This window comes from Actinia tenebrosa, unplaced genomic scaffold, assembly GCF_029948245.1.
Source record: "Actinia tenebrosa isolate PJP-AT-01 unplaced genomic scaffold, QUT_ActTen_1.0 PGA_scaffold0__85_contigs__length_37466705, whole genome shotgun sequence".
NCBI lineage: Eukaryota > Metazoa > Cnidaria > Anthozoa > Actiniaria > Actiniidae > Actinia > Actinia tenebrosa.
In genome coordinates, this window is record NW_028292569.1 from 3,846,531 (window position 1) to 3,856,043 (window position 9,513).

Here is a 9,513-nt window from a genome sequence, read left to right on the forward strand (position 1 = left end):
CACATCAATGCCAGGGAATAGTTTACCCGGAATCAAAATAGTACGTTATAACCCTAATTGCTCAATGTGCGGTATCAATGCCTACAAAATCGTGCAAATTGTCGCGCAACTCATCGTTGCGTTGCAATATTTGCAGGAACCGATGCTGCTCGTATTACAAATAGGATTGTATGTCGCGCGCAACAATTTTGTTGTTTTGAAGAGCGTAGAGCTCGAGCTGCTACTCTTTGCGAAACAAAATCCTTGCAGAAGCTATCCGCTTCACTCAGTGTTACCATCATAACAAATTAGCTTGGTTTTTATTTTTTTTTGATGCAGGATTTACAATTGTTTTCAATAGCACGCGCGGAATCGTCGTGGTGACCATAAATTTGGTGAAGTCCATCAAGGCTGTTTCTTGCACGGAGACCCTTCTTAATAGGAAAGGTACCTAGATAACAATCATATGCTATTCCAAGAAAATATCTGATTCACATGCAGGGAGTGATTGGTCAGTCTTCCGAGACAGAGGCACTCGACGCCGAATTTAAAAGTTGAATTTCGCTGAAGGAAAACTGGTAGTCCCCTTGCAGCAGTTCTTGTCGTCGTCACGCAACGCTCCCTCCCCATTGAGTGTTGCGTGACGACACAGAAAACCGGAGAGCCCCGCTAAAAACCCTCGAAGCAAAATAGAGAACCGACAAGCAATTTTATTGCACGGAGATCGAACCCGAATCGCATTGATGAGGCGACGCATTAGCAGCGCATACCACCCTTGCTTCATGTTAGGGTAAAATGGAGACAAAGTATATGATTCTTAATAAACAGCAATACTTAAGTTAAATCTCTTGATTAGGGTTGCCAGTAAAGGTAGCCTGTTATTGGAAAACATGTAGGCTTTGTTGACAAGCCTTGCTCACTAGGTAAAGTTTCGAGATCGTTCCGGCCTTTGCAGCCCTGTGACGAATTACACCTTTATTCTTTTGGCGGCGCAAAATTAAAGACGTTGAACAATCGTCCATGTATTCGTCTGAAGAAGTGCGCAGATACCCCAGTGAAGGCAAAGGGGGTGTTATCAGGGTGTTATCAGGGTCTTGCCGTACCATTCATCGCGAAACTTTTTTACTTCTCTCATCTCGACCTTTCCCCTCAAGTTCCGCGTACAAAACCGATGGAAAATTCATTTTTAAATAACCCATCGTGTACTTTTGCTTCAGCTCCAAGATGAATTGATCCTGGAAGTGATGCTCTTTCAGACTGAGGGTCTCTGCTTTTGCGTAATTTCTTGCAAAATACGCACCGTTTTTGAGCGCATCCAACCCCTCAAGATAAGCACTGTGATCTTCACACTGAACGTCATTAGTGAAGGTGTCAAAGGACTGTGGAGTAGCTCTACATTGGTAAATGGCTAACACGTTCTCAACAAGCTTCTTTCTAGATTCTGTTGGTTCGATGGCTGGGGAGCTTGGAGCACGAATCATGGATTCGCTAGTGTACAAGTGGTACACTAAATACATCTGAACTGCTCCGTAATATAGAAACACTGTTGGAATAACCCTCTTAAAGAAAAATCCAACTACCATCTTGCTTGCTCTTTCACGTAGAGAAAAAAACGATATTTTGTTAAAATTTTAACTCTTGGCAGTTTTTATCTTGATACTGCAGTTTCGTATGAAATATAGCATGATTGCTCTCAATGATGACGCTTATATATCCTAAGCCTCCTCGACTTATGTAATGCACAGGAAGCCCACGGCGAGCACATTATTTCTCTTTCTTTACGTACTTGTTTTTACCAAACGGCAACATTGAACGATCATCATTAATAACTGCGTTCAATAATGTAACTAGAATCAAAATACTACGAAATCTGGATTACTTAAGGTTCGATATTATGTGATACAAAATTGTGCAAATTGTCACGCAATGTCATAGTTGCAAGTTGCAGAAGGAATGTTGCCCGTATTACCTCCTGCACGCACTTTATTTTTTTGTCGTAGAGTAGAGAGAGTTTGTACTTTGCGTACCAAAATCTTTGGCAAGCTTTGCACTTCACTTCTTGTTACTACCAAAACAACTTACTTGTCTTGCTTTATTTTATCTGCATAGAAAAGTGTATAATTTACAGGCGTTCTCAATAGCACGTACTTAAAAAGCTTCGTCGTGACGAAGCACGTTTTGGATGACGTCAATCGAGGCGTTTTACTTGAGAAGCCCGTTATAGGCATATGCCCCTGAAAAACAAAGAAATGATACTATAGGGAATGACACGTGGTCTGGAATGTGAAAAACTTTACACCTAGGATTTGCCCAAGGAAAGGATGTCTATCAGGAAGGACTGTAAGCTGGTTTTACAACGTTTTAACCTTGTAAGGGGTTTAGGACTAGACACTTCCACCATGGCAAAACTGTTGCATCATCAGCGAACTAAGGCTTAAGATCTGAAGGTACTCATCAGCACCATCTGTCAGACACTTGTCAACCACCTGTGGAAAAGTGGGAAACGAATGAAATAATTGATTGAATGGATGGATGGATGGATGGATGGATGGATGGATGGATGGATGGATGGATGGATGGATGGATGGATGGATGGATGGATGGATGGATGGATGGATGGATGGATGATTTTCTCCATATATGTATATAGAAAATCAGAAAAAATATAAAGTAGTTAACAACTTACAGCTAATTTTTCTGTTATGGCTGATTTTTGATGGTCATTTAAGTCTGTCATCTGAATAACATCATCATGAATCTGTAGGTAAAAAAATTATTTTTAATTTCTGCTTCTAAAGTTCTGTTCAGGCATGCTTTAATATGCACACTCACCTGACTTATCAATTGAGCAGCTGCATGCCCTTCGGCAATAATTTCCTATTGAAAAAATTAACACTTCATGTTGTCAGTTTTATTCATAGTAATGCACAATTAGTTTCTTAAAAAATAATGAAGCAGATCAAAAAAAAAAGATAATAATTGCCATACCTTGACAGTTGCCTCAAGTTTTTCATAAGAATCAGATCTACATGCTTCAAATAAATCGGCAATCATTTTATCTGGTATTACCTGAAATTATGATCACCATCATCATCAATACCAATATTTTCATCATCATCATTAGTACCATCATTATCATCATCATTACTGCCATCATCATCATCATTACTGCCATCATCATCATCATCGTTACTGAGATCATCATCATCGTTACTGCCATCATCATCATCATCGTTACTGTTATCATTATCATCATCATCGTTACTGTTATCATTATCATCATCATCGTTACTGCCATCATCATCATCGTTACTGCCATTATCATCATCATCATATTCATATGCAGTAGCAACATCATCACTTAATATCATCTTATTAATATCGTAATCAATATTAACTGTATCAGTGTATCATTATCATTAATATATATATATGATCATTAATACTATCATCATCATAAACATCATCAGCAATGGTTGCAAAACTATTGTGTGTTCTGGCTAAAAAATGTCATAAAATATCTTACCCCAGCAATGTCTATGATATCCTTGGCACATATTCCTGCATCTGATTTTAATCTGTGTGCACTTTGTAAGAACGTTATTGCCTGTTCAAAGGATTAGCAACAACTCAGTCTCAGCATAATGAATGAAATGTTATGGGAAGACCATACAGGATAGTTTTGGGAAAGAACGAAAAGAGCTATCAAATTCCCTTACTTTTCTCATATCTCCTTCAGATGTTTTTATTATTTCTTCTATGGCCTAGGAAAAATTGAAAAAAAAATTAAAAATCTTTATCTGTGATTTAATAAATAGCAATTGAACGCTGTCATTTCAGACTATGTGTCATTCCCTTGAGTATTATTTTTTGTATGTCTTTAAGTTTAACTATTGTGATCAATCTGTATTTTTTCTGCACATCATATTTTTTGTATTTGCTATTCAAGTCCTTTCAGTTAAACATTATTATCGTTTCTATTTTTTAAGTGTAGTGGTAAGGGCATGAAATCAACACTAATTACAAACACGCAAAATGCTCAGTGCAATTTTGTATTTAGCTAGTACTATACATTTTTGGACCACATTTTTGGACCGCAGTCCCAAAATTGAAGGACTGAATAGTTTAGAATCTGCATCAAGTAAAGTTTGTTATTTGCTGCAAGCTAATGCTAGTTACTTTGAAATATTTGCTAGTAGGAACAAAACTTACTAGCAAGTCTTGGTGAGAAGAGTGACCCCCACCTGCACTAGAGGGTATGGCCAAAACTTGCATATTTATAGTTATGAAATGATGCCTGAATCTCCACAAACCATTTGAGTAAGGTTAATTGAATTTTTTTACCTGATCTTCATGTTTTATTTGCTCTTTGTCACAAATGTCCTTTAATCTTGTATCTAGTATACCAGAATCTAGAGGCTTAAACCTGAACTTAGAGCATCTTGATGTCAATGGCTCAATGATCCTATAAATAGAATATCAGTAATTCACATTTCAAGAAAAATTAGCTGGGTTACCTGTGCCTTGTTAGTAACACTGAGTAACAAGAGGGTAGAATGGGAGAAAACCAGTGATACAATTGAGGTAAACAGTTGGGATGATTGAGTAAATGAGCTTTTAATCACTCCTATTGAAGCTATAAAATATTATATTCTTATGAGTATTATAAAATAACTGTTAATATCTTTTTCTGATGGGTCAGTGATGCATGTTTTACATGCACACACTTTCTATTTCCAAAAAAAAAAAAAAGACAGTTCTAAAATGTACTTTATAAAAGGAATAAAATAGTTGTTTGCTGCACTGTGTCCAGCTATAAAGCACCTGTAAATTGGAAGAACACTCAAGAAGTGTTGAGAAGAACTCCACTTTGTATTATTCTTCACTTAACACTTGTCTAATGTTCTGCCATTTCAGTGTTTGCTTTATAACTGCAGACAGCAATCATACATTTTCTATTTCTTGTTTTGTATCTAAAACAAACAGTTACCTGCTGACATAGTTACAAATGAGACAAAATCTTGTATTTTTTGTTTGTTTTTCCATAGTTCGTCTCAGTGCAGCCTGGACAAAATTGAACAGTAACGTTGTGTCAGCTACATATTTTTTCCCATTGTCAAAAATCAAACAACAAATGAGTTTGATGTGTTCAGTGCACAGAATATTTGAATTGAGTTTGTGGATAAGCAGCCTTAGAGATGATATTCCAGTTGTGATATAAGTATATTATTTATAGCAAACCTGAGCACTTGGAGTCATTGAATCAGCCTCATCGAGTATCACCAATTTAAATGGTGGGCAGGGTTTACCACTGTAGAAAAAAAACACCAAAAAACTTAAACCTTCTGTTTTTTAAATTATTTAGCCTAGAAACTCATAATTACAGATCACAATTTTAATTTTCTTAACCAATAAGCATTTTGACTTAAAGAAGAATGAAGTGTAGACTGCCCAAGAGTTTTTGTGGCTGTGGTCCATGCAGGGGAGAGGGTAGTATGTTGTCTAGGTTACATCACACTATTACCAAAATAAATAAACTATTTAACAAAAGCCCTAATGCCCTAATTTTAGGTATACTGGTAATATAAAAGACAGAATTGTATAAAATGTGTATGGTGCAAACCATATATCTGTGAAATAGTACTAACTAATTAGTACCAAATAGCACCAAGGAAACAATTGAAAACAAAATAAATACATGTGTTACCTTTATGCTATTAGTTTTTGTGCTATTTCATGGATATATGGTTTGCACTCTATCAAACCAATAAAGTTTTCTTGGATTCAAGGAAGCAGGAACTTACTCTGATCTAAATGCAGCAGCAGACAATTGAGCAAAGTTCTTCACCTTTTCCCTGACAACCTAAAAATACAGCAGTGATGAGAAGGAATAAATTTGGTGTTCCTTTCTCTATAAAACAAACTTCTAATTTAGCCACTCTATATGTCACTGTTAAATTCTCTTTATAGTATGTATAGTAAATAATAAAAGGACCCTTGACAGATATATAAGGGATTGAGGAAACCTGTTACATTATGGTGTCAGAAGTGGGATGGTATGGAAGTTATGTATTGGAGTATCAAGTTTAGTTTAGTTTAGTTTCATGAGTTTGTGACAAACAATACATTACGACAGAATTAAATAACTATGACACATTAGTATGAAAAGTCAAAATAAAATGGGGTCTGACGGGAGAAAGAAACAGAACTTACCTCCAAATTGCAATCTAACCCCCTAATTTTATAAATATTAAAGCACAATAAAAAGCTATAGGAAAGGAAAAAAAATATATATATATGCTACATTTGTATGTTAATTCTATCAGACTAGTAGTCAAGAACATATTTATTTCTAGCTGCATGTTTTACCTGTATACCACGCTCATCTGAAGCATTGAGCTCTAGAACTCTTGATTTGTATAGGTCATGTCTGAAAAATAACATTCAGTCTCAAAGATCATATCTTTTGATTAGACTAATAGCCTATCTAAATTTAAGATGTAAATTAATAATTAAGATGTAAGTAATTTGGTTCAAACATTGTAACGAATATATGAAGTTCGTCAGTGAACTTCAGAACTTCTGAACAAACTTTGGAACCCGATTGTCAAAAGTTAAGTGAAATCCACTGTAAAAACCCATGGATTATACAATAAAATTAAAATCACTGATCTTACCCATAGAGTTGTCTAGCTACAGCTAGTATGGTAGAAGTCTTTCCAGTTCCAGGGGGTCCATAGAAAAGAAGGTTGGGCAGATCAGCACCTTTAAGGGTCTTCTTCAGCACCATGACAACCTCGTCTTGATGGGCAACTTCATCCATCGATTTAGGCCGACTTAGAAAGAAGACAGAAATTCATAGGCCATGGAAGGGGTGAGGCAGGGGGAGGAGCATACTGTTAGTGTGTAGCCTAATGAGCATTACATCTTATAAGCTCGCTCGAAGATAAGGAAATAGGATTGTTAAAAAAATAATTCATAATAAAATAAGCTATTTTAATGACTAGTGTTTTTGAATAAAATATTTCATAGAAGAAATTATGAAAACAGTGTATTTAGGTTTCTTTAGCATAGAATTTAAGAATACATATAGAATTTCCAACTCACTATTTCTCTACCCAAGGAATGGATGTCTTCTTCGAAGAACCTTGGCCTTCAGCTTTCTTCAGCTTAGTGGAGGTAAACCCCGAAGTCTGTCCTTTGAGAAATGCCTCCATTATGTAATTATATTGCTATCGATGTTCTGAGTCTTTAAGGCATAAGTTTTAAATGTAAAATGTTTAAATATTTTAGTAATTTTTAGAGTTTTCAATGCAACAACAAATGGAAGATGGAAGAAACCCTCTTTCCCGCCAAATGATGCGCATGGGAATCTGGGCTCTAGTACAATTTTCACGCAGTGGGGAGGGGATAGTCGAATGCTCAACTTATTGTTTTTCTCTAGTAGCTCTCGCACCTTGGCTTTTTATACGACCACGATTTTTTTTCCTTTAGCTTAGTAGTCAAACGCAAATTTTTTGAAGTTCTATTCCTAAGTCGCTTTTTTAGACAACAGTTAACTATATGATATATAAATTTGGCAGGTAAAAAAGTTTAAAAATCTAAGATAGTTAACTTATAATCAGTTATTTTTTTAAATGCTAGAATAAATGGTATCTGTTTGCGCATAGACTATATAAATAAGTGTTCATCTATTTTATTCATTCAAAATATTCGTAATAGGAATTTGTCATGAAAGATGAATAGCGTGACAGAGTGACTGTGTGACCAAGAACGCCCGCCCACACCACAAATTGGTTTCCATCATGTACCATTGTACAAACTTTAATGTACTTTACAGCTAAAATAACTTAACCTTAGCTACTATACTATGACCCATGGGCTGGCAGCAGTTTATAGATGAGAGTTTGCTAGGAACAAGTCAAGTTTCTAAAGCAGCGATACATGGATTAGACGGCAAGCGATACGCATCGAGTGCAGATTTCGTGGTGAGTATAAACTTTCGTCCAAAGTAAACAAACTTTGTCTCCCCAAAACTTCTTTTATCGCTTTTAGATTGCCAGGAACTTCCTCTTCCTAGTATTAAGGAGTTTTATTTCGATCACTGGGGTAAATTTAAGTTTTGTGTCTTTTAATTATTGTGTGTAATATTGGCTTATTGTTTTCGGTGTTAAATTTATTGACTTAATAAAAAAGCCAACATGATGCCAAAGTCCCCAATTGGGGTTTTCGAATAATTTACCAACAGTAACAGTGCCTATAACACTTCAGTTGATGAAGAAAAACCTTTTATAGCTCTTTGTGATGAATTATTTGAATGAATTCATTCTTGAAAGGTGAAAAAGGACTCTGGAAAGTTCGCAAGAAGAATGAATATTTTGCATAATTTACAGTAAGAGATTTGCGTCATGGCGTCATAACAACCTCTTTTAGATTATTGTGTTGTTCACTAAAAGCCAATAGGAAATATATAATAGAAGTTGTTTTTGTACTGTACATCTACTCTCAGTTGATAATATGCTAAAAGATATGAAGACGGATTAGGTAACAATATCACTTTCAATTTCTTACAAGTTTCATGTATAAAGTTGAACCTGGATGGACACACTCATCATTAATATTAGAAGGCTTTTTTTCTGGGCTGATCTAAGTCAGGGCAGATAGAACCTATCAACATTTTTTTAACTTATAAAAAAATCTGAATAATCCCCTCTGTTTTGTGTAAAGCAGCTGCTGAGAGATGTAAAACCAATATTTAAAAAAATTTAGAGTAGTATGAGGAATCTTTGCTATAATTTCAGGTCCTACCAAGTGAGGCGCAAGCAATCATTTCTGCCATCACTAAAGACCCTACTCCTTTGTATTCCAAGGGTGTAACGTTAAACAATTCAAAATATATGTTCATCAGAGTAGAACCAGGAAGGGCAATTAATTGTTGTCGGGGTAAAGAAGGTGCCGTTGCGATTAAAACAAACAAGTGTCTTCTGATTGGAGGATATACAGAGGGTATGCAAGCTGGATCCTGTTGGGCAGTGCTGGAGAAACTTGCTGAATATTTCAGAGCGAAATGGATATTAAATTACACTGGTCTTCAAATTTCCCATGCTCTCTCTTCTTGAAGTATTGCCATGTTGAACTTTCAGGAGGAATATAATTATTGCCAAGTTTCAATCTACGATTTTGTATGGTATGCTCAAAATTCATGCTTGACTGACCATGTCAAATATATTTGGATGAATTGTACATAATGTTAACCAATGAAATAACCAATGAAAAGCTGGCCATACTTGACCAATAAAATGCAAGTAAATAAAGAAAGTCTTAGTTCTTTTTTTTTTGCCACCATTGGCTGGCAATCAAGGACAGATGTCTCTAACATCTGGGGGTGGGGTTAATTGAGTGGCTAGCCAACCCTCTTTGGAGCTGAAAAAATAGTAAATGATAAAGTGAAAACTAAAGAGGGTGCTATGTAATGCCTTCCTAGGTAATAGTCACCTCTAGCTAGTTGAAATCAGTCTGGTCTAGGCAGTTCAT

At 35.8% G+C, this 9,513-nt stretch overlaps 2 protein-coding genes across 2 annotated transcripts; one reads left to right on the top strand and one right to left on the bottom strand.

Moving 5' to 3' along the window:
• Positions 1-282: 282 nt before the first annotated feature.
• Positions 283-7,338, bottom strand: LOC116294099 (replication factor C subunit 4). Its single transcript, XM_031701626.2, has 13 exons — positions 7,087-7,338; positions 6,657-6,815; positions 6,349-6,409; positions 5,784-5,842; positions 5,221-5,290; positions 4,970-5,043; positions 4,324-4,444; positions 3,699-3,743; positions 3,506-3,586; positions 2,968-3,048; positions 2,812-2,856; positions 2,666-2,737; positions 283-2,465 (listed from the first exon to the last, which is right to left on the bottom strand). The coding sequence occupies exons 1-13, from the start codon at positions 7,194-7,196 to the stop codon at positions 2,364-2,366; spliced, it is 1,080 nt and encodes a 359-aa protein (XP_031557486.2). The 5' UTR covers positions 7,197-7,338; the 3' UTR covers positions 283-2,363.
• Positions 7,339-7,748: 410 nt separating this feature from the next.
• LOC116294104 (profilin-2) lies at positions 7,749-9,297 on the top strand. The gene is made up of 2 exons (XM_031701630.2): positions 7,749-7,967; positions 8,781-9,297. Exons 1-2 carry the CDS (start codon positions 7,857-7,859, stop codon positions 9,096-9,098), a joined length of 429 nt encoding a protein of 142 aa, XP_031557490.2. The 5' UTR covers positions 7,749-7,856; the 3' UTR covers positions 9,099-9,297.
• Positions 9,298-9,513: the final 216 nt, after the last annotated feature.

What these genes read in the sequence shown, in the direction of transcription:
- LOC116294104 (XM_031701630.2), top strand. Translation starts at nt 7,857, where the DNA reads ATGGGCTGGCAGCAGTTTATAGATGAGAGTTTGCTAGGAACAAGTCAA. An exon ending in CATCGAGTGCAGATTTCGTG is followed by an intron (nt 7,968 to 8,780) that starts GTGAGTATAAAC and finishes CTATAATTTCAG; the next exon opens with GTCCTACCAAGTGAGGCGCA.
- LOC116294099 (XM_031701626.2), bottom strand. Translation starts at nt 7,196, where the DNA reads ATGGAGGCATTTCTCAAAGGACAGACTTCGGGGTTTACCTCCACTAAG. An exon ending in CAGATGAGCGTGGTATACAG is followed by an intron (nt 5,843 to 6,348) that starts GTAAAACATGCA and finishes CTGTATTTTTAG; the next exon opens with GTTGTCAGGGAAAAGGTGAA. An exon ending in CAATGACTCCAAGTGCTCAG is followed by an intron (nt 5,044 to 5,220) that starts GTTTGCTATAAA and finishes AATTTTGTCCAG; the next exon opens with GCTGCACTGAGACGAACTAT.